We start from the raw sequence: 27,969 nt of genomic DNA on the forward strand, positions 1-27,969 counted from the left end.
CGGTGGCCCGGGCCCAGGAAAATGACGTAGACGAATCAGTGAGCCGTCGGGCGCGTCACGTGGTCGAGGCAGCGCGTCATCCACCCGCGTCCGAACCTAGGTTGGCAGGGGTGCCGTGGGCCTGGGCCGCGAGGGAGGAGGCGCTTCCGCAGGTCGGCGAGCGGCCCCGACGTGGCGGCTGCGTCTCCGGCCCGCGCGCTCCTCCCTTCCCCTGCCCCCGGGAGAGCCTGAGTGTGGTTGAACCTGGAGAAGAGGAACGTACGAGAGGCCCACGTCAGGGGTTCCGAGTGAGGCGTGTGGGCCACGGTGGGGACCGGGGACGCTTGGCGCGATGCTGATGAATCGGGGTATCCGAAACTCCTAGCCGCGGCGGAGGCGCCCTGCAGTGGAAGCGCGAGGCCGCCTTGCTGCAGACGACTTGCCTCCAGCCCCAGGAGCAGACGCCTGCCTGCCGGGTCTGCTCCAGGCACCCACGGCCCGTCTCGTGTCGAGGGCGTCCCACTTTGCGTGCATGCCCCCGCATTTCCGCTTTTGCCCAGGCCAGGGCTGCATCCAGGCAGGCTTGAGCCTCAGGGCTCTGTGACCGGGCGTGCTGCACCGGCGGTGCTCGTTGGGGAAAGGAGACGGGCTTTGATGTGGGCAACCGGGAAGAAACCAAGAGTTGACCAGAAGGCTGATGTCAACAATGGACAACGACTGTGATGTCAACAGTGCTGCAGTGGAGAGTCGCGGTCCCTCGCTCGGTGCAGATCTTGAGCTCGTTCTGAGACCTGGACTCCACGTCCGGGCGGGTGGGGGGGGAGGGGGAGGCGTGCCCTTTTTCAAGGAGGATCCTACACTGGCACCATGAGCGTATACACAAGTCCTTCTCCAGTTAGCCTGGTTTGGACAAGAGACTAGCCGGCCTCTCAAGGGCTGTTCGGTACAGAGTTCGAGCTGACACCTGTGCCAGGGTGCCCGAAGCATGTGGGCCCTCTGGTCTCAGTGTCTGTCCAGCAGTAAGATGGGCTTGTCCTTTGACCCTGGGCCTCTGAAATAGAACTGTATGTGGAAAGAACAAAGTGGAAGCTCCTGAAACTGCCCCCTCCCCAGCCCCAAGCCTTCCAGGGCAGTGCATCAGAGACAGCCCTGTGACCCGGATGATGGCAGTTATTCTGCCTCAAAGACTTAATCGGAGGCCCAACTGCATCCCATAATTCACCTGAACGGCCCCTGGAGAACCCAGAAGGATTCCTGTAAACAACGGAGACCACTACAGACAGCCACAGTGTCCCCAGTTGTGGCAGCTGGAGCCAAGTAACGCACCCTGGGACTTGATCACGTAAGGTTGTGCTGAACATGGTTCCCATTCGGTAGGAAGGTTGCTTTTTTTTTTTTTTTTTTTTTTTTTTGAGAGGTAGCGCTACAGAGCAAGGGAGAGACACAGAGGTCTTCCATCTGCTGGTTTGCTTCTCAAATGGCTGCAACAGCCAAAGGTGGGCTGATCCAGAGCCAGGAGCCAGGAGCTTCTGGATCTCCCACATGGGTGCAGAGGACCAAGCGCTTGGGCCATCCTCTACTGCCTTCCCAGGCCATAGCAGAGCGCTGGATCGGAAGAGGAGCAGCTGGGACACACTGGCGCCTGTATGGGATGCCGGCACAGCAGGCGGAGGCTGAGCCCACCACGCCACAGCGCCGGCCCTGGGAAGGTGGCTTTCTGCCATGTGTTGTTTCAGGGCTGTTTTCACTCTCCTGTCCTGTCATAGCGTAGTCCGTGGGGAGTTACGGTGTTGGTGGCATCATACTGGTTGGACAGGGTGAAGAAGGACGTGACCATGCTGTGGTCTTGAGACAACGCAGGCCAGAGAATGCGAGAGAAATGCCCAGAGATTCTGGGGCCTGACACATCTGTCAGCGTTTAGGGGTGCAGTGTTTTAGGGTGAGAGCATCATGCTAGATAAGAGACTGAGGCAGCCCTGTGCCAGAGGAAGCACAGTACTTGATGATCTGCATTTTGGGGTCCTTAGTACCACACTCGGGAGCAGCATTCTGTTGCATTTTTTGGATAGCTGGAAAAACTTCTTGGAAAGAGGGCTCAGGTGAAGACCTGGAGTGAGGGGTGGGCTCCCCTGCCACTCTGAGAACTGGGGGCTCGAGTTGGGCTTGTTTGTGGTCGGTAGGGGCCCTGTGTGCAGATTCCTAGGGTTCTGGACAAAGACCACGCTTCTGTAGGCACGAGCTACTCAGCAAGTGAGAACAGCAGCTGGGGGCGTGGGTAGGGCAGCTCTGCCAGACTGGGTAAAGCCACCGCCTGCAACACCGGCATCCCGTACGGGTACCAGTTCAAGTCTGGCAGCTCCACTTCCGATCTGTCTCCCTGCTAAGGCCGAGGAGAAGCAGCAGCAGATGGTCCAAGTGTTTGGGCCCCTGCCCCCCACGAGGAGTGGGTGAGACCTGAATGAGGCTCCTGGCTCCCGGTTTCCACCTAGCCCAGCCCTGGCTGTGGCAGCTCTCTGGGGAGTAAGCCAGCATCCGGCTGCCAGGCTCAGATGGAGGCTGAGTGCCTGATTATGGGGCATCAGATGGCCACACAACCAAGTCTGGCATCCGTGTCGATCCACTGAGTCAGGAACGGCGTCCTTGGGATTAGACCCAGGCTTGTCCAAAAAGAGGTGGTCATGGCCCCACGTCTTCCATATTTTTGTACCAGTGCGTCTCACTTAACAGATGGGAAAAAATTCAAATCTGCTTCACAGATGAGTCAGCGTGATGAGTTGATAAGAGGGAAGTGAGCCACTCTGAGCTGCAGTGCCACTCGGTGGCTGTGCGGGGGGAGTCCACGGGCCGAGCGTGAAGCACTCGAACCTCTACCTTGTGTGGAGGAGCAGGCAGAGCAGTGGCATGAGTGGGCAGTCCAGCAGCTTCTGGGTTGTGACAGATGTCTTGCTGGCTGCCCAGGGGCCCAGAAAGAGCAAGAGGGGAAGACTGGAGACAAGCAGCCCCCAGGGAGAAGAAGGGCCTATCGAGTGCTCCCAGGAAGGGCACATCTGTCTGGTCAGCAGCTGTGCAGAGGAGGCACTGAGGAACTAAGTGGACAGTGTGGATGTCAGTCAGCCCTGTCCTTGGCTACCCTCGAGCTTGTGCACTGGACCCTTGAGCGAGTCCTCCTGGTGACAGCAGCGTGAGCACTGTCTCACCAGGGTTAGCCGTTGCTGCTGCTGGGGCGGTGATGTTAGTGCATAAGCTGCTCCCGGGACCCTGACATCCCTGTTGGCACACAAGTGCAGGTCCCAGCTGCTCTGCGTCTGACCCAGCTCCATGCGAAGGTGCCTACCTGCCATCCAGGTAGGAGACCCAGATGGAGTTTCAGTCTCCTGGCTTCAACCTGGCCCAGCCCCAGCCATTGTGGCCATTTGGGGAGTGAACCAGCAGATGGAAGATCTGTCTGTCTCTCCTTCTTCTCTGTTATGGGGCTTTGAAATAAATAAAATAAATCTAAAAATAATTGTTACTGCTGCTAAATGGCCTGTCCTCAGGCAAGGTTGCTACTGAGCACCTGGTGGACCATCCGAGAGGCACCGATGCCTCACTGAGTGGCAGGTTGACGGAGCCGGACCTGCCCAGGAGAGGGCATTGATTCATTCTTGCTGGAAGTGACCCTGGCTCCGGGTACGGACCTGCCTCTCCTAGCCACAGTGTCCTCGGCGAGGATCACCGTCTGGTGAGGCAGAGGACAGAGATGATGAAGACCGGCCCCAGCCTTGGGAGCAGCTGTGGCAGTGGGACTGTGTGTGGTCCCCCAGCCTCTCATGGCGCAGCCTTTGTAGAGGCCGTAGTCAGCCTCGTCCCTGAGAAGCACGTCAGAGTGGACACCGTACAAGTGGACCTGAGGGGTGCAGCAGTTTTTTTATATATATAGACTTATTTCCTATGTTATTTTTTCTTCCTATGTTATTTTTTATTTAAAGATTTGTTTATTTCATCTGATTTATACCTATGACTTTGGTTAGTAGACCACCTGGTCTAAGTTATACCTTGACTTTGGTGATGTGCTCACGATTAAATTGTAACTCAGTCACTGTGGGCTTCCTAAGGCCGCGGTAACAGATCACTGTACACGCAGTGACTCAAATAGCAGAAATGATTGCAACTCGGTCACTGTGGGCTTCCTAAGGCCGCGGTAACAGATCGCTGTACACGCAGTGACTCAAATAGCAGAAATGATTGTAACTCGGTCACTGTGGGCTTCCTAAGGCCGTGGTAACAGATCACTGCACACGCAGTGACCTAAATAGCAGAAATGGGCTGTCTCGTGGGCCTGGAGGTCAGAAGCTTGAACCCAGTGTCAAAAGGGCCCAAGTCGAGGGTTGGTCAGGTGCTCTGGGAGGACCCATTGCTTGTCTCTTCCAGCTGCTGCTGCTGCGTCTTCCTCTTCCTCTGCCTCCTCTCCCTCCTCCTCTCCCCTCTCCTCCTCTTCTTTGTAAAGATTGATTTATCTGAAAGGCAGAGTGACAGGGAGAGACATGAAGGGATCCTCCATCCACTGGCTCAATCCCCAAATGCCCACAACAACCAGGGCCATTCAGACCAAAGCCAGGAGCCAGGAACTCCCCCTGGGTCTCCCACATGGGTGGCAGGAACTAAGTACTTGAGCCTTCATTGGCTGCCCGTCAGGGTGTGCATTAACAGGGTGCTGGATCAGGAAGCAGAGTATCCAAGACTCAAACCAGGCACTCAGGTGAGGGCCGCGGGTGTCCCAAGCGGGCTTCTACCCACTGTGCCACAATGCCCACTTCTCCCAGCGTCTGGTGGCCACGGTGTTCCTCGTTGCTCCCAGATGCCTCTGCAGTCAGACCACCTCCCCCTCTCCCGTGACCTGCTGCCTGTCTTGTGCTCACTTGGGGCCGTCCCTCTCGAGACCCTTCTCCCCCCAGCAGCTTCTCTCTCCCTCGCAGTCCGCTTGCTGCTCCTGTGTCCCAGTTCCTGAGTATTGCATTGGGAAGCTCTGGTGCAGCCTGACTTTTCTGCGTTGGGTGGACTTGAATTTTCTGCCTGAATGCTTGAGGGAGTGTGGCACATGCGTGAGGCAGGACTTAGTTACTCGCTTTCAGGGACAGTACTCCGTTTCGCATTAACACAGCGTCTTACGGAGGACAACTTTTTTTTTTCTTTCTTTTTTTTTTTTTTGACAGAGACAGAGAGAAAGGTCTTCCTTTGCCGTTGGTTCACCCTCCAATGGCCGCCGCGGCCGGCGTGCTGCGGCCGGTGCGCCACGCTGATCCGATGGCAGGAGCCAGGTGCTTCTCCTGGTCTCCCATGGTGTGCAGGGCCCAAGCACTTGGGCCATCCTCCACTGCACTCCCTGGCCACAGCAGAGAGCTGGCCTGGAAGAGGGGCAACCGGGACAGAATCTGGCACCCTGACCGGGACTAGAACCTGGTGTGCCGGCACCGCAAGGCGGAGGATTAGCCTAGTGAGCCGCGGCGCCAGCTGGACAACTGTTTTCTAAAATAAAACTTTAATGAGCACAGTGGCCGCTGTGGCTTGTGCCCCTGAAAAAGCCACAGAAACTCAATCCCCACACAGCCAGATGGGAGGCTTGGCATCACGGGGCGTCATTGCGCGTTGATTAATTCTGTTTCTGAAAGGGTTTGACGCTGTGAGCTCCGTCCCTCCTGCCTCTCCACGGTGCCAGCCCCTCCGTCTCCGGAACTGTGAGCCAAAAGCTGTCACTAAGGCCTCATCTGGGAGTCTGCTACAGCAGCACAGGTTAAGGCGGTCGCATTGTTTTACATTTTTGCAAATGTTTCACTTTTTTTTTTTTTTTTTTTTTGGCAAAGTAGTAAAGTTTTACTGGGGATAGGGCATCGGTCAGAACAGAAGGGACAGAGGGTGCCCAGTCACTCAGACCGGACGAGAGTGAGGTTACATGGTTGAATGGAGAGAATACACCTGGGTAGGCCAGGCGGGCGGCTCAGCAGAGAGCTGAGCATGCATTTTACTTATTTTATATTTATTTATATATTTAAAAGGCAGAGTTACAGAGAGGAAGATACCGCATCTCCTGATTTATTCCCCAAATGGTTGCAAATGGCCGTGACTGGGCCAGGCCAAAGCCCAGACCTGGAACTACATCCAGGTTTCCCATGTGGGTACAGGGGCCCAGATGGAGCCCTGCCACTTTCCCCACTTCCGCGGGGGAGCGGCACACCGCCGGCCGGCTCTCTCGGGGGCTGCACAGGTGTTCCCTTAGATGTTCCTGGTGCATGCCGTCTCTCTCCTCCTTTATAGTCCTCCTCCGCCAATCCCAACTCGGCTGCCCACATGCCGAGTACGCTGCTCTCCTCCAATCAGGAGCAGGTCCTGCTGTTTATTGGTTGAACTGGAGGCAGCTGTGTAGAAGCTGTTTTCTTCTCTCCCAGCGCCATATTGTGGGAGAGCAGATGCATAGAATAAGTCTTAATTCCAGTAACTTAGTCTAGTCCGAGCTGCTCCCCACAGATCCCCCTTTCTTTTTATTTTTGGCGTTGATACGCGCCTGTCTTCGGTATCCCGCGGCACACACTCTGCTCTACTTGCTAGAGTTGCCACAGGTTCTTACAAGTCCTATCAATCAGGCAAATCAAATCCGGGTCCTCTCTTCGCCATGTTGTGAGGAGGTTTTTAGGCGCTGATACATGCCTGTCTTCGGTGACCTGCAGCTCATACTCTGGTCGAGCCGCCTGCTGGTGCTTACCGCCTTACTAATCAGGCAGACCGAATCCAAGCCTTCTCATTGCCGTGTTGTGGGGAGGCCTTATTGATGTTAATTCGTGCCTGTCTTCGGTGACCTGCGGCGCATAAGCTGCTAGCCGCCCGCAGGTGCTCATTGCCTCACTAATCAGGCAGACCGAATCCAAGCCTTCTCATTGCAGTATTGTGGGGAGGCCTTTCTATTCCTCTATTTCTCTATCTCCGGGCATTCCTATTTCTCCCACTTTACTTCTGTCTGCCAACATTCCTATTTCTCTCACTTTACTTCTATCTTCCAGCATTCCTATTTCTCTCATTTTACTTCTAAACTTCTGTTTCTCTTATCCCCGCGGCTTCCCGGCGCCCGCCCCGAGGCTGCTTCTCGGCAGCTTCCCGGCTGTGAGCCGCTCGGCTTCGCGCGCACACTCCGCGGTCTCGCACTAGCCCTTTCGCGTCTGAACCACGGCCTCGCGCCAGCCCCGCGTTCCCTATCTATTCACGCCCCGTGCTCTCTCTGCACGCGGCGGCTTCCGCGAGTCACACAGCGTAGCTTACGTCTCCGCCACTAGCATTCAATCTAAGTTCCCCGGGCTAACCTGGCGAATTCAACCCAGCTCACGTCTCCGCCCCACGATTTGGCTTCCCGTCCTTTGCTCCCCGGGCTAATCAGACGGATCCCAACCGGGCTTACGTTTCCGCTTCTGGTTTTAACTTTTCGCCCCCTATTCCCGGGCTAACTTGAGAATCCCAAAGTGGCTTTCGTCTCCGCCTTGGCCTGCCCCCCGCGGCTTCAATTTCCCTAACACTTTTCTCTACCCGGTATGTTTCCCCAAGCTTTCCTCCAACAATACTCCTCCCTCATTTCTCCTGGCCTCTCCCCACAGTCCGCATCCGAGTCTGTTTGTTCTAGCTTTCACTTTCGCTTTCGACCTTAGAGATTTCTCCCAGCTTCCCCCTGTAGTCCGTATCTGAGTCTATGCCTAGGCTTTCAATAGCTTCTTCCGGCACCTTTTTCATCCGGCTTTTCCCTAGGCTGTTTGCTAGTCTCTCTCTCCGGCATTTTCCTGCTTCTTCCCGTTTCTTCCCTCCTAAGTTTCCTATCCGTCCTAGGTTTCCTATCCGAGTCACGGCACCATTATGTCGCTCCCCCTCTTCGTGGAGGAACGACACAGGATCCTGCGCTGTTCTTTCGTCTGCTCGGCCCTTCCCGGGTTTGCTGCTGGTTCTTCCCGGGTTGGCTACTATCCCTTCCACCTCCGTGGAAGGGCAGTTCCCCCTGGCCACATTCCGCACTTCCGCAGGGGAGCGGCACACCGCCGGCCGGCTCTCTCGGGGGCTGCACAGGTGTTCCCTTAGATGTTCCTGGTGCATGCCGTCTCTCTCCTCCTTTATAGTCCTCCTCTGCCAATCCCAACTCGGCTGCCCACACGCCGAGTACGCTGCTCTCCTCCAATCAGGAGCAAGTCCTACAGTTTATTGGCTGAACTGGAGGCAGCTGTGTAGAAGCTGTTTTCTTCTCTCCCAGCGCCATATTGTGGGAGAGCAGATGCATAGGATAAGTCTTAATTCCAGTAACTCAGTCTAGTCCGAGCTGCTCCCCACAGTGACACAGCAGGTAGTGCCTGCATCCCACGTGGGCGCCAGTTTGAGTCCCGGCTGCTCCACTTGCCATCCAGCTCCCTGCTGATGTGCGTGGGAAAGCAGCAGAGGATGGCCCCTGACCCCGAGTGGGAGACCTGGATGAAGCTCCTGGCTCCTGGCTTTGGCCTGGCCCAGCTTTGGCCAGTGCAGCCATTTGGGGATTGAACCAACAGATGAAAGATCTTTCTCTCTCTCTCCCTCTCTCCCTCTCCCTCTCTCTGTTTCTCCTCTCCCTCTCTCCCTCTCTTTAACTCTGCCTTTCAAATAAATAAATCATTAAAAAAACCACTTTTAAGTGGAGAGAGGGAGAGTGAGCACTGCCACTCGCTGGTCCATGTCCCAGGTGCTCATGATTGCCAGGCTGGGCTGGGCCCACAGCCAGGAGCCGGGAGCTCAACCTGGGTCACCCACGTGGGTGGCAGGAACCCAGGTACACTGCTGCCTCCGGGAGTGTGCATTGTGGAGGCTGGAGTCAGGAGCCAGGCACTGCAGTGTGGGAGGTGGGCCTCTTAACTCGTGGGCTGAACACCTGCTCCCAAGAGATAACTTCTTAAAAGTTAGTTGCCATCTGGAACCCGACAGCACACCACAAGCATTTTCTGCCCTTAGTCTGTCTTGGCACTGAGTGAATCTTTTTTTTTTTTTTTTAAAGATTTTTTATTTATTTATTTAACAGGTAGAGTTACAGACAGAGAGAGACACAGACGGAAAGGTCTTCCATCTGATGGGTCACCCCCAGAAGGCGGCAACGGCCGGAGCTACGCCAATCTGAAGCCAGGAGCCAGGTGCCTCCTCCTGGTCTCCTATGCGGGTGCAGGGCCCAAGCACTTGGGCCATCCTCCACTGCACTCCTGGGCCACAGCAGAGAGCTGGCCTGGAAGAGGAGCAACCGGGACTAGAACTCAGTGCCCATATGGGATGCCGGCACTGCAGGCGGAGGATTAGCCTAGTGCACCACGGTGCCGGCCCCCAAGTGGATCCTTTACATCACTTTTGAACACACAATGGCCTCTTGGAAAATAGTGGTTCTCTGTGCTGGCAGATCTTTCTAACGTTGGCACGTGTATTATATAGCATCAGAAAGAATGCGTGAATGTCATTACCAAGCTCCTCCTCAGATTCCTTCAGTATCGGGGAGTGAAGCTCACGGTGGTGGACACAGGCTTCCCCAAGCTCTGATTTCTGCGTGGAAGGTCAGGTTGTTCCCTGGAAGCGACGTTGTCAGTTTCCGTTGACGGGACCTGCTTCCTTTCTTGAGGAAGTGTCTGCCCAAGCCTGAAGAACCACGATTCGGAAGTTGTTCTTTCGAGTAAAATGGTGCTCCGTGAGAAACTGGCTGGATCCGCTGGCAGGGAAGACTTTCCCGAGAGATGGAGAGCACGGTTGCTCCATGTGCGTGCTCAGGCTTGTTAGGGTCACCTGAATGTTTGCAAGGAGTCAGCACTGAGACAGTCACGGTGACAAGTTCTGAGGTGGAACTGCAGTCCCCTGCAGGCGGCGTGACGAATCCGGTGGCCACTGTCACAGTTTGGTGCCACTGCTCTAGGCTGTGCTAAGAAGACAGGTGTCTCACGGGGGCTGGCGCTGGGGTGCTGCGAGTTAAAGTCCCAGCCTGCAGTGCCTGCATCCCACATGGGCACCGGTTTGAGTCCCGGCTGCTCCTCTTCCAATCCAGCTCTCTGCTAATGAGCCTGGGAAAGCAGTGGAAGATGGCCCCAGTCCTTGGGCCCCTGCACCCATGTGAGAGACCCAGAAGACACTCCTCGCTCCTGGCTTCGGATCGGCGCAGCTCCGGCCGTTGTAGCCATTTGGGGAGTGAACCAGTGGATGGAAGTCCTCTCTCTCTCTCTCTCTCTGGCTCTACCTCTCTCTGTAACTCTTTCAAATAAATAAATCTTAAAAAAAAAAAAAAAGTAGACAGCTGTCTCACCAACCATTGTGGGTTTTTTTTTTTTTTTCCACTATTGATGCAAAGGTCCACAGTATTGTTATAAATAACTTTGGCTTTTCTGATCCCCTTGAAGTGACTTGGGGACTCTAGGAAGCCATGAGAACCGCAGGAATCCTAGCATGATGCATTTTCAGTTTTATTAAGCAATGCTAAATTTATCTCCAAAGTAGTTATCTAGTTTTATACTGTGGCAATTATTTTATTAACTTTTTAAAATATTTATTTATTTGAAAGGCAGACAGATCTGCCCTCCATTGTTCACTCCCAAATGGCCACAGCAGCCAGGTCGGGACCAAGTCAAAGGCAGGAGCCAGGAGCTCCGTGCCAGTCTCCCACTGGGTGGCAGGGCCAAGCGCTTCGGCTGTGCTTGACTGCTTTCCCAGGCACGTTAGCGGGCGCACGTTGGAAGCAGCACAGCCAGGTCTCAAACCAGCCCTCTGCCAGGGGTGCTGGCTTCTCACGCGGCAGCTCAACCTGCTGTGCCACAACTCCAGCCCCTGCTTCATTCATTAGAGACCGAGCTTCGTCTGCTGGCTCACTCAGGTGTGTGGAACGACTGGGTGGAAGCTGTGTGGGAGTCAGCGCAAGTCTCCCATGTGGGTGGCAGGAACCCAGTGAATCTCCCATTGGGTGCTAATGCAGGATCTGCCTTATCGGGAGGCTGATCAGGAACCAAATCGGACTGAGCCCAGGCACTCTGATGGGGGCCTGAACAGCTCCCCGGCCGCCTCGCCCCCGGGTCAGACATCCATCCCTACTTGAGCAGTGTGTGGCCTTCAACTCAGAGACCTGGAATAGCTGTGCTTTATTTATTTTAAAGATCTGTGGTTTTGAAAGTCAGAGTTGCAGAGAGACACAGAGAAAGATCTGCCACCCGCTGCTTCACTCCCCAAGTGGCCGCACTGGCCAGTGCTGGGCCAGGCCAGAGCCAGGAGCTCCACTGAGGTCTCCCACGTGTGCAGCAGGAGCCCGACTCTGCAGCATCTCCTGCTGCTGTTCTAGGCCATTAGCAGCGAGCTGGATTGGAAGTCAAGCTGCCGGGACACCAGCCGGTGCCCATGCGGGAGGCCAGCGCTGCAGGCGGCGGCTTTACCTGCTCCACCACAGCGCTGGCCTCAGTAGCGGTGACTTAAATAAGGGAAATCCGATACTGTGTGTTTGAACACGGGACTGTAGTGAGTGGGAGCCCAGCCTGTGCAACCTTACGTAGTTTGCGTGAGATTATTCTATTTATCTCATGTAGGCATTGAGGTAAGCAAGCCCTGGGCTTGAACGGTGGCTCTGTACCCCAAATATTAGTGTCCCCTAAAATTCATGTTGAAATCTAGTCTCTGATGTGATGGTGTTTGAGGACGGGGCCTCTGGGGGGTGTTTAGGTCACGGGGTGGAGAGAGGCCCAGGGCCGTTGGCCTAGCAGTGGATTCACTGGTCAAGGTACCGTATCTCACATCACAGTTTGCTGGCTTTGGCTGCTGGCTCCCGCGCCTGACTCCAGCTTCAGGCGCACACAGACCCTGGCAGGCAGCAGGGGTGGCTGGAGCGACTGCACTCCTGCCACCCACGTGGGCGAGCCAGCGTGAGCTTTGGATCCGGACTTCTCCAGCCCACCCCAGCTGGAGCAGGTGCGTCTGGGGAGTGACTCAGCAAGTGGAAGCCCCCTGTTGTTTGGGCAGATCTCAGGGAACAGTGACTGTTTAAGACAGCAGTAGCACATCCTTGTGAGTCTTAGGACGAAGAATAAAGCAAACTGGGATTGAAGTTGGGACTCTCCAAGCTGGGTTCCCCGTGCTGTTCCAGAAGCGGTGAAAATGCTGACTGACCGCGTGGGGGCGTCACCATTATGGGATACCTGATGTGGGATTCTTTCAGAAGTGTGAGGAGCTGACTTGGAGGTGTGTGAAGTGCAGGTGGGCGGGGAGGGAGGGAGAGCCGTCCTCCCAGCTACCTGGGCACTGACTGTCCCTGGAGCCCAAGGATGTAGCCCACCAAGGGCACTTTTTGTTAACCGGTGGAGCACGTTTGTGGGCAGAAATGGCCTCCTTCAGCCTACCAGGAGGAGCCACCGTCGCTCCCAACGTCCGTGTATGTGGGGGAGGGGCTGGGGAAAGGCGGAGGCTGTGCCCAGGGACCCCGTCCAGCTGTTCTCCTCTGGGACACTGCTGGGGTCCCTTTGCATGCTCCCGGCGTGGACAGTGCCCTGACTGTCCCTGTGTGGAGACTGTATGACCCTAACCCGTTCTGCATTCAGGAAAACCATCTTTGAGCAAGAAGTTTATATGACGGAGGCTATCGAGACATTCAAAGATTTTTTTTTTTTTTTAATTTGCTGATATGGAGCCGGCGCCGTGGCTCAATAGGCTAATCCTCCACCTTGTGGCGCCGGCACACCGGGTTCTAGTCCCGGTTGGGGCGCCGGATTCTGTCCCGGTTGCCCCTCTTCCAGGCCAGCTCTCTGCTATGGCCAGGGAGTGCAGTGGAGGATGGCCCAGGTGCTTGGGCCCTGCACCCCATGGGAGACCAGGAAAAGCACCTGGATCCTGGCTCCTGCCATCGGATCAGCGCGGTGCGCCGGCTGCAGCGGCGGCCATTGGAGGGTGAACCAACGGCAAAGGAAGACCTTTCTCTCTCTGTCTCTCTCTCTCACTGTCCACTCTGCCTGTCAAAAATTAAAAAAAAAAAATTTGCTGATATGGTGCTGCCTGCAGTGCTGGCATCCCATACGGGCGCCCGTTCATGTTCTGGATGCCCCACTTCCGATTCAGCTCCCTGCTAATGGCCTGGGAAAACAGTGGATGATGGCTCAAGTGCGTGGGCCTCTGCCATCCGTGAGGGAGACCTGGAAGAAGCTCCTGGCTCCTGGCTTTGGCCTGGCCCAGTGCTGGCTGTTTTGGGCATCTGGGAGAATGAACCAGTGTATGGAAGATTTTCTCTCTCTCCCTCTCTCTCCCTCTCTCTGTATGTATGTGTGTGTCTCCCTCTTTCTGTAACTCTTTCAAATAAATTTTTAAGAATAAAAACTTGTTGATAATAGCAACACTTAGTAGTCTTTGATTCATTGACACCATAGTCCTCTGGTTTGGAAGGGAATAATTATTTGTTAGGTTTCGTTTATAAACCTGAAGGACTTTCCTTGCTGTCCTCTGCTTTGAGACTAAATGCTATAAGCCCGTGACTTTGTAAAAAGATGCGGACGTGTTGTTTACTTAACTCTAGATGGTGCATCCTTGATGATGGGGAAAAGACTCAGAAGAGAAGCCCATGAGTTCATTTCACACAAGGAGCTCGAGTGGCCAGTGAGGAACTGGGGGGACTGACGGCCTGCAGCGTGTGGTGGTCTCACAGCACGGTCTCCAAACCCGGGTCTACAGTTCCCGTCTCACGCTGGATGTGCAGGTGTGGTGGGAGTGATGCCAGCTGACGTCCAAGGCTGCAACAGAAAAGGCCATGCAGCTTCCAGCTGGCCCTCCAAGGGAACTCGCTCTGGTGGAAGCCAGCCCTGTGAAAGAAGCCCGACCGGCCCAGGTCCTCCGTGCCCGGGGTGGTCTGGGTGACAGCCCCAACCCAAGCTCCAGCGGGTGCTCCGTATCCGCTGCCAGCTCGTGAGCAAGCAGCTCTGACTGCAAGCAGAGCCCAGCGAAGACCCAGGCAACAGCTCCTCACTGGGGTCCTTCTCAAATTTCATTCTTAAAATCTTTTTTTTTTTTTCCGTTTTATTAGCAAGGCATAGGGCTGGGGGCCAGCACTGTGGCACAGAGAGTTAAAACCCTGGCCTGAAGCGCTGGCATCCCATATGGGGGCTGGTTCTAGTCCCTGCTGCTCCTCTTCCAATCCAGCTCTCTGCTATGGCCTGGGACAGCAGTGGAAGATGCCCAAGTCCTTGGGCCCTGCACCCATGTGGGAGACCCAGAGGAGGCTCCTGGCTCCTGGCTTCGGATCGGCGCAGCTCTGGCTGTTGTGGCCATCTGGGGAGTGAACCAGCGGATGGAAGACCTCTCTGTCTCTGTCTCTGTCTCTGTAACTTTCAAATAAATAAAATGAATCTTTAAAAAAAAAAAAAGCATAGGGACAGAAAGGGAGATTTTCCACCCACTGGTTCACTCCCAAATACTGGCAACAGTCGAGGCTGGGTCAGGGGTCCAGGACTCCATGCAGGTCCCCTGTGTGGGTGGCAGCCACCCAGTGCCTGGGCCATCATTGCTTCACCCGGGGTGCACTAGCAGGAAGCTGGTTCAGAGCAGAGGAGCATTCAGGTGGGATGCCCGCCTCACAGCACTGGCCTGGCCTGCTGTGCCCGTCACATGCTTCTTACAGATCAGAGAATTGTGGGTGTCATGGCAATACAGGAAGAGAGGGGAGAAGTAGGAGGTAATGGTTAGCTGGACGCTAAGACCTATATTCGGGAGGGTTTAGGACTGCATTGCCAACAAGGTATGACTTCTCAGCTTTATAAATATTTCTGTCTGTAGTTTAGCCTTTTACTCTTTTATTTTGTGATTTTAATGCAATACAAATAAAAAAAGAAGATGGATAGTTTGCATTTCTTTTTCTTTTTCTTTTCTTTTTTCTTTTTTTTTCTTTTTTTGACAGGCAAAGTTGGACAGTGAGAAAGAGAGACAGAGAGAAAGGTCTTCTTTCTGTTGGTTCACCCCTCAAATGGCCGCCACTGCTGGAGCGCTGTGCCAATCTGAAGCCAGGAGCCAGGTGCTTCTCCTGGTCTCCCTTGCGGGTACAGAGCCCAAGGACCTGGGCCATCCTCCCTGCCTTCCCGGGCCACAGCAGAGAGCTGGACTGAAGAGGAGCAGCTGGGACAGAATCTGGTGCCCCAACCGGGACTAGAACCTGGGGTGCCGGCGCCACAGGCGGAGGATTAGCCAAGTGAGCTGCAGCGCCGGCCTGCATTTATTTTCTTCAAAAAATGTTTTCAAATTTATTTGGGTGTCAGAGACAAGGTGACAGAGCTCCCACCCACCAGTTCACTCCCAGGACAACGGGGGCTGGGCGGGGGCTGGGCAGGGGCTGAACCTAGGAGCCAGGAGCTCGATCCAGGTTTTCTCAAGTACTCAAGCAATCGCCACTGCCTCCCAGGGTCTGCGTTAGCAGGAATGGGAGTCAGGAGCTGGAGGGGCATCAAACCCAGGTGCTGGGCCAAATGGCCACTCCGTCCTCTGAACTCTGAGAAGTTTGTTGGCAGACGTCCCCTGCTGTTCCGGGGTTGCTGTGGCCAGGATGATGGAACCTGCGCTGCCACTGACGGACCTACAGCAAAGAGGGGTTCACATGGCAGAAGGAAAAAGTCTTTCTGTCACCTGAGAAGGAAAGGGTTCTGGAAGGATACTGGCAGTGGCCAGTCAGGAGCAGTGGCCGCTGTCCACTGCTGCGAAGGGGGGGGGGGGCTGCTGCTGCGGCCTGAGGGCCACGTGGGGCAAAGGTGTCAGTGTGATGAAATGCACACCATGGAAGGAGCACAAGCTCCCTCAGCAGAGACGATCTGAGCTGCACACAGCAGCCCTGGGTTTGGAGGAGCAGAATCCAGTGTGAACAGGAGGGAGCAGAGGGGCGAGTGCTGTGAAGCCGCCGCCTGAGTGCCAGCCTCTCGCATGGGCGCTGGTTCAGGTCCCGGCTGCTGCACTTCCCATCCAGCTCTCTGCTGGGGCCTGGGAAAGCAGTAGAAGGTGGCCCAAGTCCTTGGGTCCTGCACCCATGTAAGAGGCCCTGCAGAAGCTCCTGGCTCCTGGCTTTGGTTGGCGCAGCTCCAGCCATTGTGGCCAATTGGGGAGTGAAGCAGCAGATGGAAGACCTCTCTCTCTCTCTCTCTGCCTCTCTGTTATTCTGCTTTTCAAATAAATAAATATATCTTAAAAAAAAAAAAAAAGAGCAGGGAACAGAGCACTGATAAATGCCTGGGGTTCTCCGGGTTCTAGTCCCGGTCGGGGCGCTGGATTCTATCCCAGTTGCCCCTCTTCCAGGCCAGCTCTCTGCTGTGGTCAGGGAGTGCAGTGGAGGATGGCCCAAGTGCTTGGGCCCTGCACCCCATGGGAGACCAGGAGAAGCACCTGGCTCCTGCCATCGGATCAGCGCGGTGCGCTGGCCGCAGCATGCCGGCCATGGCTGCCATTGGAGGGTGAACCAACGGCAAAAAGAAGACCTTTCTCTCTGCCTCTCTGTTATTCTGCTCTTCAAATAAATAAATATATCTTAAAAAAAAAAAAAGAGCAGGGAACAGAGCACTGATAAATACCTGGGGTTCTCATAGCATCACATAGATGCATAAGCTGAGACCCACAGGGGTTTAGTAATTTGCCTATGTTCAAAACGTGGTGGCAAGACAAAGATTTTAAAATTTTTTATTAATATAAAAAGCATAGGCCGGCGCCGCGGCTCACTAGGCTAATCCTCCGCCTTGCGGCGCCGGCACACCGGGTTCTAGTCCCGGTCGGGGCGCCGGATTCTGTCCCGGTTGCCCCTCTTCCAGGCCAGCTCTCTGCTGTGGCCAGGGAGTGCAGTGGAGGATGGCCCAAGTGCTTGGGCCCTGCACACCATGGGAGACCAGGAGAAGCACCTGGCTCCTGCCATCGGATCAGCGCAGTGCGCCAGCCGCAGCGCACTGGCCACCGCGGCCATTGGAGGGTGAACCAGTGGTAAAGGAAGACCTTTCTCTCTGTCTCTCTCTCTCACTGTCCATGCTGCCTGTAAAAAAAAAAAAAAAAGCATAGGTCTCACGTATTTCATAGGTACAATTCTAAGATGATAATCACATTTCCCTCCCTGCATCTCTCCCTACCTCAACCCCCTCCTTTTCTTTAATTTTGGCAAAACATAATTTCAGTGCACTCTATAATGACAGGCTTAATGCACAACTAACTGTAATGTTCAGCAAATGAAACGTAGAAAGACCACAGTCCACAGGTCCGAGATAAACAAGGCTGTGCTCTGGGAGGCACGATGGGAGCTCCCACCGAGAACATCAGGGAGCTGCCCCAGTCTGTGCTCTGCACACTCCTGGGACCTGGGGTGGTTCTGGTAAGAGGAAACGAAGAAGCAGAGGAGCTAACGAAGGCTCGTGGGAGTCAACTCTGAGGCAGGCACTTGGGGCAGCAAACGTCACTTGGGATCCTGCGTCCATATCCCGCTGCCTGGGTTCTAGTCCTGGCTCCACTTCTCATCTAGCTTCCTGCTACTGCACATGCCAGGGGGACACCTGCATGAGTTCCTGGCTCCTCGGGCTTCCACCTGGCCAAGCCTTGGCTGTTGTGGGCATTTGGGGAATGAAGCAGCACAGGGGAGCTCTCTCTCCACCTGTCTGTCTCTGTCTCTCGCCTTTCAAATACAATGAAAGTAAATAAATACATAAATGGACTCATATTTGAAAGAATTGTTCCTTCCGGGTAGGTGCAATTCTAGCTGAACGCAAATCCCGCAGGCTGCGTACAGAAGTCATTTGAACTGTCAACGGCTGCAGAACTGACCAACCAGATGTTCAGTGTCACCTATGTGTAAATCCAAGTTAACCTTTTAATGACAAGGTTGGGGTCAAAAGGAAATCTGGGTAGTTGAATTCAGAGCTCTGCAAATTCTGGGAAGAGACCTGGAGCTTTATGGGGGAAAGTCAGGCAATGGTTAATATGAAAGCACTTCAAAAAGTTCATGGAGAATGGAAATAAAAAATAAAGTTTGTTTTGGTGCAAAAGCCATGTACTGTTTTTCCATAGCACTTTTTGAAAACCACACGTATGTCCAGATTCCTTGAACCTCAGAAACAGGGAATGTTCTCGGTGCTCCTCAGAGGACAGTGTGACGGTGACATCATGCTCTCGTGCGTTGGCTCATGCATTTGCACCAGGCACTGCGTTTGGAGCCTAGAGGTTCAAAGGAAGATAAGGAAAGCAGCTCTGACCCCTGCAGCTCTCACTCACTGGGGAGGGGAAGATAAACGAGCAAATGCTGTGCTCAGAAAAGTCTTGTAGCCAAGCTGAATTGCGGCTGCAGCACAGCAACAGGTAAGCTGATCAGCCCAGCAGGGAGACTGCCACTCGGGTGACGCTGCCATCCCAGCGGCGTGAGACCCCTCTGCCCTGCAGGTTCCAGGCATCACTCATCTCCATGCCTGGTTCTCCCCACAGAAGTCAGACAAAAAAAATCAGGGCCACGGGAAAAGGGTAAACTACACTGCATTCTTGTTGAAATGCCAGCCTCCTCCTTTGGCCAGATTTCCACAAAGACCCCTAGCTCTGTCTAGCGACTGGTCCCATCAGTCCCTGACCACCCACAGCCACTGCTCGAGCTCCATCCCCATGCAGCACCCCCACCTGGTTCAGCGTGAGGCCAGAGGTGCACTCAGCAGACAGAGCTAGCAGCATGGTGTTCACCCAAGAAACGGTTTCTTCAAAGGCACGAACAGAGCTTTGGCACTGGAACTTTTCCTGGGGCCATTGCTTCCTCTGTCCACAGTGAGTCATGTGCACTGTGCACGGAAGGCGCAGCTCTGCCCCCAGCAGCTCAAAGCCAGGCCTGAGCATTGTCCTGCAGGCAGACGTCCCTGGGGCCAGCACCCTGTGGGGGACGTAGCACCATCAGCACCCTGTGGGGACAGCTCCATCAGCACCCCGGAGTGGACAGCTCCACCAGCACCCTGTGGGGACAGCTCCATCAGCACCCTGTGGGGACAGCTCCATCAGCACCCCGGAGTGGACAGCTCCACCAGCACCCTGTGGGGACAGCTCCATCAGCACCCTGTGGGGACAGCTCCATCAGCACCCCGGAGTGGACAGCTCCACCAGCACTCCAGAGTGGACAGCTCCACCAGCACCCTGTGGGGGACAGCACCACCAACACCCCCGTGGGGGACAGTTTGGCCAAAATTTTCAAGGAGACAGCTCCACCAGCACCCTGTGGGGACAGCTCCACCAGCACCCAGGGGGAACAGCTCCGCCAGCACCCTCGGGGGAACAGCTCCTGCAGTCCTGTCCGTGGGCCGCCCAGGCCGGAATCAGCTCGCATCCGGGCTGGGACCCCCACACTTGCACTCTGAATCCGCAAGCAGCCCCCAAACCCGCGCAGCCCCCTCGAGGTTTGCGGGGCCAGACCCTGTCTGCTTCCACTTCGCCTCCGCAAGCTCCCGCCGGGCTTGCCCTGGGCGCCCCCGCACCTGCAGACCTTCCCGCAGGGACCCCGTGGCCGCCCCACCAGCCCTGGCTCACCTGGGGTTCACCGGAAAAGACCTCGCCCCGCCGGAGCCTCCCCCTCCCCCTCGCCCGGAGCCCGCCCCGCCCGCGCCCCTCCCCTGCGCCCGCTCCCGCGTCCCCGCCGCCCCGCGCCCCGCGCCCCGCTCCCCCTCCCGCGGCGCTGGCGCTGGCGCGGCCGCGGGCCCGGGCAGCCGAGGTGCGCGGCGCGCGGTGTCGCAGGGCGTGTCACGAGGTGAGCGGGTGAGGCCGGGGGAGGGACGCCGAGGCGCGGGGCTCGGCGCCGCGTCCCCGCCCCCGCCGCAGTCGCGGCCTCTCCCGGGGAAGATGGCGGATCGGGCGGAGATGTTTTCGCTGTCCACCTTCCACTCGCTGTCGCCGCCCGGCTGCAGGTAAGCGCCCACCTGCCGCGCCCCTCGCGGCCCGGCCCGGCTCACCCGACCCAGGCTTGCACCCCGCGCCCGCCGCCGCTGCGGACTCAGGCCCGGGCGCCGCCGCCGCGCCCGGCTGCCGCCCGAAGGCCCCGGCTCCCGCTCCCCACCCCCTACCCCTCGGCTCGGAGCCTCCGAGCTGCCCCCATTGCCCACCCCGAGGCCCCCGCCGCTCCCCTTGGCGACCCTGCGCCGCACGCAGGCCGGGCAGCCCCGGGACGGCCGCCCGCTCGGCGGGAGGCTGCGCGCGCGGCCGGCCGGGCTGTGTCCTTTTTGGCCTTGTTGGGCCTTTCGCTGGTGGAGGGCCCTGGCGGCGAGCACGCCGGATCTTTGCCCCACTCCTGCCTCGGGCAGGGGAGGGGGCCAGCGAGCCAGGCTCTCCCGGGGGGCTCGGCCCCTCCCTGTCTACCCGCGCTGCGGTGGCTCCCCTCCCCCTGCCGACTCCCTGGAGACTCAGGCGTGGACGTGGGGAGGGGGGCTGGGAGGAAGGGGCACGGTGGGGGAGGGGTGGCTCCCTGTGCGGCTTGGGTGGGGGAGGGGATCCGCTGCCGGAGCGCAGAGCTTGGGGGTCACGCGGACAGCAGGATGTGGGCCTCGGAGCCCGGAGAATCCCAGGGCCCTCTCCGGGTCCAGCTGCTGGGCAAGGACTCCGAGGCTGGGCCCCCTGACCCCGGCCTCCTCCCCAGGCCTCCCCAGGACATCAGCCTGGAAGAGTTTGACGATGAAGATCTGTCCGAGATCACTGACGACTGTGGCCTGGGCCTCAGCTACGACTCGGACCACTGTGAAAAGGTGGGGAGCACCGCCGGGTGGCCGGGAGCAGCTCGGGAGGGCCTGCGTCCACTCTGCTCTGTGTTCGCGAGCAGATCTAGGGTGGCTCTGGTCTCAGCCTGGGAAGAGGGAACCAGCAGATGGCTCCTTTGCCAGGCGGCCTCCATGTCTCTGACTGCCTCGGGCCCTCCTCTCCGAGGAAGCCCTGCCCTGACCACCAGTGTCCAGGCTGTCCTCAGGTCACTTCCCAGAGAGAGCTCAGCCCTTCCGCCCGGCTCTGCAGCCTCCGTCTCTGTCGCCTGCCCCGGCTCCGTGTTCATTCACTCAAGAACACTTCTGAGCAGCTGCCCTGTGGTGGGCGCTGGGGGCTCCCGGTGCTGGGAACGGAGCCAGCAGCTGTAGCCCGGCTGGAGGGAGGATGTGTGGGACAGTGGCCCCCCAGCACCAGGGCTGGGTCCTCAGGGGACGCAGGATGCCCCGGGGAAGGAGACAGTCCCAGACGCATGTCGGCTGAGGCCCGAGGCCAGCAGGAGCTGGGCAGGTGGGGGGGGAGCGGAGGAGAGGGATTGTAGGCAGAGGCACGGGCTGTGCCAGCAGCCCCGGGGCTGGTGCAAGCTTGGTGCGCGTCCAGCGTGTGCTGTCTCCGCTTATGCAGTCGCCATGAGCCCCGCGGGCTGTTCTTGGGGATGGGTGCCCTGACCTGATGGGGCCTGATGTCTGGTGGGGGTGAGCAAGACCCTCGAGCAGCAGTCGTGCGTGTGCCGGGGTGCCGAGGGAGGCAGAGGCTGGTGTTGCACATGGGGGGGGCGGTGAGGCAGAAGGCGCTGCGTGGAGTTCGGGCCTCCCCGCGTGTCTCAAGCAGATTCACAGCGTCTTCTGTTGCGGGGGGCAAAGGGCACTGAGGGGACGCGCCCCTGATTGGGCCCAACCTTGCTGTCTCCCTCTGCTGCAGGACAGCCTCTCGCTGGGGCGCACGGAGCAGCCCCATCCCATCTGCTCCTTCCAGGACGACTTCCAAGAGTTTGAGATGATCGATGACAACGAAGAGGAGGAGGAGGAGGACGAAGAGGAAGAGGAGGAGGACGACGAGGAGGGCGTCAGGGAGGGCAAGGAGGGAGGTGGCCCTGGCTCCGAGGCCCTTCACCCTGAGCCGCTGATCCCCTCCCCTTCGCTGGAGGAGCCCCACAAGCACCGGCCCAGCACTCTCCACCTGACCACACTGGGAGCCCAGGTGAGGACCTGCGGCAGAGCCGGGTCAGGCACCCGGAACTGTGTGGCTGCCACAGGCGCTGGGGCTGGGCCGTCTCCAGAGGCTCTTTCCTCCTTCTGCCCAGGACTCCCTGAACAACAACGGCGGCTTCGCCCCTGCAGCCCCAGCCTCCTGGCAGGAGACTGTGCCGTGTTCGCCTCCCCAGGAGCCCCTCGGAGGTGAGGGGTGGGGGCAGGGCGGCAGCTGGGGAGGGCGGGTGGTCTGTGCTGGGAGGGAGGGGGCCTGGCCCCGGACCGCGGTGACCCTCCCCCCCTGCACCACAGAGCTCCCCGGCCCCCTCCCGCCCACCGCTGCGGGGCCCTGTGAGGCGCAGGCACCGCTGCCCCCAGGGTGCGACTGTGAAGGGAACCGGCCGCTGGAGCCCCCGGCGCCCGGCGGGGCCTCGCCCGCCTCGGATCCCGGCATCGAGGCCGACCTGAGAAGCCGCTCCAGCGGGGGCCCTGGGGGACGGCGCAGCAGCCAGGAGTTGTCATCGCCGGGCTCCGATTCCGACGAAGCCGGCGCTGCGCGGCTGGGGCGCATGATCTCGTCCATCTCGGAGACGGAGCTGGAACTGAGCAGCGACGGGGGCAGCAGCAGCGGCCGCTCCTCCCACCTCACCAACTCCATCGAGGAGGCCTCGTCGCCTGCCTCGGAGCCCGAGCCGGAGCCGGAGCCCCCTCACGAGCCCCCGCGCCGGCCGGCCTTCCTGCCCGTGGGCCAGGACGACACCAACAGCGAGTATGAGTCGGGGTCCGAGTCGGAGCCGGACCTCAGCGAGGACGCCGACTCGCCCTGGCTGCTCAGCAACCTGGTGAGCCGCATGATCTCCCAGGGTTCCTCGCCCATCCGCTGCCCGGGCCAGTGCCTGTCTCCCTCGCCACGCCAGCCTGGGCCGCCTGGCAGCACCGCTGAGGACTCCCGGGGCCCCGAGGCTGGCACAGGCACAGGTGGCGTGGAGCTGGTGGACATGGAGACGCTGTGCGCACCGCCGCCCCCTGCACCCGCCGCGCCCCGGCCCGACCCCGCGCAGCCGGGGCCCTGCCTCTTCCTGAGCAACCCTACCCACGACACCATCACGCCGCTGTGGGCTGCCCCGGGCCACGCCACCCGCTCAGGCCGCACCTGCTCAGCCGCCTGCTCCGAGGAGGAGGACGAGGAAGACGAGGACGAAGAGGAGGACGAAGACGATGCCGGGGACCCCGCAGGGCGGCCGGGGGGCCGAGGCACAGGCCCTGCGGTGCCGCCGCTGGACGCCTCGCTGGTGTACGACGCGGTCAAGTACACGCTGGTGGTGGACGAGCACACGCAGCTGGAGCTGGTGAGCCTGCGGCGCTGCGCCGGCCTGGGCACGGACAGCGAGGACAGCGGCGGCGAGGCCAGCGAGGAGGAGCCGGGGGCTGCGCTGCTGGTTAGCGATCAGGTGCCCGGGGACGCCTCTCCCGACAGCCCCGACCTCACCTTCTCCAAGAAGTTCCTGAACGTCTTTGTCAACAGCACCTCTCGGTCCTCCAGTGAGTGGTCCCTGGCCCCAGCTGCCCCACCGAGGTCCAGGACAGCCTGGGGGTCTGGGCGTGGCCAGGCCTGAGCACTGCCCTCTTCCAGATGCCCCTTGGGCAGGGAATGGGGTGGGAAGGGCAGCTCCGCCCCCAGCCCGCCCTCCACTCAGGACTCCGATAGGACTGGGGCGGGGCGGGGGTGGCGCCCCCCCAGGGCAGGTCTGGCAGCGCTGTCCCCACCGCCGCCTCCTGTGTCTCAGGCACCGAGTCCTTCGGCCTCTTCTCCTGTGTGGTGAACGGGGAGGAGAGAGAGCAGACTCACCGGGCCGTCTTCAGGTACAGCCTCCCTCCCGGCCACCGGCTCCCTGAGCTCGGGCCACGGATGTCACAGGACGCTGGTGGACGCGGCTCCTCCCCCGCCCACAGGTTCATCCCACGCCACCCGGACGAGCTGGAGCTGGACGTGGACGACCCGGTGCTGGTGGAGGCCGAGGAGGACGACTTCTGGTTCCGAGGCTTCAACATGCGCACGGGAGAGCGTGGTGTGTTCCCCGCCTTCTACGCCCATGCGGTGCCCGGCCCTGCCAAAGACCTGCTGGGTGAGGCCCTGTCCCTGAGGGGGGCGTGTCACCCCGGGCCTCCCCCCACCTCCTGACCTGGGCCCCGTGTGACCCGCAGGGAGCAAGCGGAGCCCCTGCTGGGTGGAGCGCTTCGACGTGCAGTTCCTGGGCTCCGTGGAGGTGCCCTGTCACCAGGGCAACGGCATCCTGTGCGCAGCCATGCAGAAGGTCTGTGGGGGCGGGGCTGCCTCCGGGGAGCCTCAGGGGCTGCTGCAGGGGCAGCGAGGGGCCCAGGGCAGAGCTTGGCAGCTGGCCCCTCACCCCCAGGTCCTTTGGCCCGTCCAGTGGGGCCCTCGCCTTCCGGCCGGCCCCTCCTCTTCCCTTTTGAAAACCAAGCCCAATTCTCGCCCCTTCCCCATGGGTCACTCCCTGACTCAGAGGACACTGAGTGGACACCTGCTCACCCGCACCCCTGGGATTGAGGGCTGCAGGGTCCAGGCGGTGAGGGGCAGGGTGGGGAGCTGCCTGGTGGGAGGGACGGGCGGGGGGATGGGGCAGGCTGGGTGCAGAGGAGGGACTGCCCCCACCCCTACCCTGAGGACTGACCAAACCCCTCTCCCGGCCTCGATGCCAGGAATTTTCAGGTCTAGTCTAGAGAGACTCCACCACAGGCGGAGAGGGAGGCCCTCACAGGCCCTTCACGGCCCGCTTCTCCCCAAATTCTTCCCCAGATTGCCACTGCCCGGAAACTGACCGTCCACCTGCGCCCTCCTGCCTCCTGTGACCTCGAGATCTCTCTGCGAGGGGTCAAGCTGAGTCTGAGTGGAGGAGGGCCTGAGGTGGGCTGGGGGCCTGGGGGAGGCAGGGGGGTCCGGCTGAGGGGCAGGCGGCAGCGCAGCCCTGCCCCCGCGGCCTGACCCGGGCGCCTGCACTGCAGCTCCAGCGCTGCAGCCACTTCTTCCAGATGAAGAACATCTCCTTCTGCGGCTGCCACCCCCGCAACAGCTGGTGAGTCTGCCGCCCAAGTCCCCGCAAACCGGGGGCCACCGTACCCCGGCCCCACCCACCACCTCAGCGCTCCACCTGCACCCCTGGTGCCCACCTGAGCTCCCGGGAGACATGGGCCAGACAGGCTACTGCGTGTGAGGAGCTCGGGGCATGTTGCGTGTCCCAGAGGGGAGCCAAGCCTCAAAGTGGACGAGCAGGTGAAGTGGGCGGGAAGCGGGGCCTCGCAGGGAGCTGGCCAGGCCTGGGTGTAAGTGCAGCAGCTGGAGGGGTCACTGGGAGCCGGGCCTCCTGCTGGCCGTGGAAGGCTGTGACCCAGTCAGGCTGACCAGCTGCCCGTGGCTGCTGTGAACTCACGACTGACCCCGGTCATCCAGGCGCCAGGTCACGATGGGAAGTGTGCACGTGCAGAGGCAGCTAGGAGGGCCGGGAGTGACCCCCGCACAGAGGAGATGGCGAGAGACTGCAACAAGCTGGCATTTGCCAGAGAGACCCTAGGGAAGGCCCGGCCTGGAGCCAGTGGCTGACGGACCGTCAGGAGAAAAGTGGCCAGGCAGGGTGAAGAGGAGGAGCCTCCGGCCTCCCTCCACCTCTGGGTCTCCGCGGTGGAGACCGTGAGAGGAGCCGGGCGGGCGGGGACAAGCGGGGCCACTGGAGGCAGGATTCTGGGAGGACACAGGAGAGTGTCCCGGGTCAGTGGGCCCCACGGTGAGAGCAGGAGGGGACGGTGATGGCGTGCGCCGTGAGGCACTGCTCTGAAGGGTGAGGAGCCAGGGCAGCGTGCAGGGGCAGCCCTGAGACTGGGGCACGTGAGGTGAGCAGGGGAGGCCCGCACTGCGGGAGGGGTGCGGAGGGCGCCTGTTCCTCTCCCAAGGGAGGCTGCGTGCTGGTGACCCAGCTGCAAGTCGGTGCGAGAAGGGGGTGGCCAGGCTGGCGTGGGGGTGGGCGAGGTGGCGGTGCCCATCCCAGCACGGGCCCCTGTGCGTAGCCCACTGAGGCATGGGCCAGTGGTTCTGCTTGGCTACAGTTTTGGGGCCCGGGGGACTGGAGTCTGGTGTGCAGGAGTGGCTGCCCCTCGCCGTGCCCACCGACGGTGACTCAGGTCTTGCATGGGAAGACAGAAGACTCGGGAGAGGGGTGATCGAAGGCAGTGGTGAGGGGGGTGGAGGAGCAGCGGTGGGACTGACGTCTCAGCTGGTGTCCAACCTGTGTCAGGGCTTCGCAGCCTGGCCCAGCAGAGGAGGCCTGAGGGAGCCCGCATCGAGCAGGAGAGGCCAGGGCCAAGGCCTCGCTCAGGCCCTGGGCAGGAAAGAGCATCGGTGGTGAGAGCTGGATGCCCTGGTGGCCGAGGAGCGAGCCCAAGGCAGGCACTGCTGCAGGGTGCCCAGAGCTGGCCTGGCCTGCGACCAGAGAAGGCATCTTTGCTCCTTTGGACAACGCTCATTCACTTCTTTGTATTTATTTTAAGGCAGAGACACAGAGAGGTCTCTGACCCAATGGTTTACTCCCCAGATACCTGCGACACAGGGGGCTGGGCCAGGGCCAGGAGCCCCATCTGGGTCTCCCGATTGGGCGGCGGGGACCCAGGCACTTGAGCCATCACCTGCTGCCTCCCGAGGTGCGCGTCCGCAGGAAGCCGGACAGGAAGCAGAGCTGGGACTCCCGTAGGATGCAGGCATCCCAAGGGGCAGCTTCACCACTGCACCGCACCCCTGTCCCCAAGCCCTTGTCCCTCCTCTTGCTTCCAGATCCCACGGGGTGGCGCAGGTCCTGACGCCCTCCACACCATCTCCCCACAGCTATTTTGGCTTCATCACCAAGCACCCGCTGCTGAGCCGCTTTGCCTGCCATGTCTTCGTCTCACAGGAGTCCATGAGGCCCGTGGCACAGAGTGTGGGGTGAGTGGGTCCCGGGTGGGGTGCTCCGGCTTTGGGCAGGGCTACGAGGATGGGGTGGGGAGCTGAGCAGGTGGGGCAGAAGTCTTGCAGCAGGAGGTCTGGGGAGGGGCCCTGGAGATGGGGAGTGAAGAGGTGGGGGTGGGAGAGCCAGGCGGGAAAGGGCACCAGTGCACAGACAGGGGCTGGCTGGGAGAGCTGCGGACTGGACTGTGGGGTGACATGGCCACGTCCTGTGGGTGGGGGACCGTGGGGGGCTCAAGTGAGGGAGGAAGGGGGGAGAGCCGGTGGGGGGACTTCTGAGACCGTTAGGGGTTGAGGACCCTCTCCCTGCAGCCGCGCCTTCCTGGAGTACTACCAGGAGCACCTGGCCTACGCCTGCCCCACGGAGGACATCTACCTGGAGTAGCCGCCTGCCTTCCCGCCCCTCAGCCTGGGCCCAGCCGGCGGCTTTGGCGAGGACTGGACTGGGGGCACGTGAGGCCTTACGTCTGTGGGAGTCTCGGGGCCGCAGTGCTCGTCCTAGATCCCCGGGGCTGATGGAGCCCCTGTGCCCCCCACTTTTCCTCTGATCGTCCCTCGTCACCCCCTTCCCTCTCTGTGCCTGCAAACCTTGCCCTCTGCTCTTTCCTTTGGGGTCAGAACTTCAGGAGGTGTGGAGGGAGGCAAGGCTCTGTTGGTGCCGGTGACACCAGGCACCCAAATGATCCCCTCCCCCGTGATTTATAAAGGAATTTTAATTTTTATAGTAAATCTCCAGGGGTCATCCCTTCCGTGACCTCGGACAAAGAGAGGCCTCCCCCACCCCACAGGGAGCGCAGGGGAAGCAGGGGTTCCGAGGGAGTGTGGGGCAGCTCGAGTGGCCCCTGCTGCTACCCAGGCCCCGGACTCTGCTGGGAGGGTCCTCCTCCGGCCCCACACCGTCATCCGCTTGCTGCTGCTAACGTGCCCTGCAGCCCAGTGCGCTCCCCACGCAGGCCGCTCGCTGCCGTGGCCTCAATAAACTCTATGCTTGGTGTGACCCTGGCTGTTTGTAAGGGGTGCCCAGGTATGGGGCCAGGTGCCTGGGTGCTGCCC

At 59.6% G+C, this 27,969-nt stretch overlaps 1 protein-coding gene and 1 long non-coding RNA gene across 2 annotated transcripts; both read left to right on the top strand.

Annotated features, from left to right (window-relative positions):
* The first annotated feature begins 78 nt into the window (after nt 1-78).
* Nucleotides 79-10,265, top strand: LOC149123663 (uncharacterized). The gene is made up of 2 exons (XR_016216459.1): nt 79-1,321; nt 9,029-10,265. It is a non-coding gene; the product is annotated as an uncharacterized LOC149123663 (long non-coding RNA).
* A 9,316-nt stretch (nt 10,266-19,581) lies between these two features.
* MAPK8IP2 (mitogen-activated protein kinase 8 interacting protein 2) lies at nt 19,582-27,913 on the top strand. The gene is made up of 12 exons (XM_051839237.3): nt 19,582-19,874; nt 20,600-20,705; nt 21,637-21,915; nt 22,019-22,112; nt 22,218-23,447; nt 23,693-23,768; nt 23,859-24,031; nt 24,111-24,220; nt 24,724-24,831; nt 24,930-25,000; nt 26,797-26,895; nt 27,229-27,913. The coding sequence occupies exons 1-12, from the start codon at nt 19,810-19,812 to the stop codon at nt 27,299-27,301; spliced, it is 2,484 nt and encodes an 827-aa protein (XP_051695197.2). The 5' UTR covers nt 19,582-19,809; the 3' UTR covers nt 27,302-27,913.
* Nucleotides 27,914-27,969: the final 56 nt, after the last annotated feature.

The sequence above is a fragment of the Oryctolagus cuniculus genome, chromosome 11, assembly GCF_051225735.1.
Source record: "Oryctolagus cuniculus isolate XC-2025 breed Fujian yellow rabbit chromosome 11, ASM5122573v1, whole genome shotgun sequence".
Classification (NCBI taxonomy): Eukaryota; Metazoa; Chordata; class Mammalia; order Lagomorpha; family Leporidae; genus Oryctolagus; species Oryctolagus cuniculus.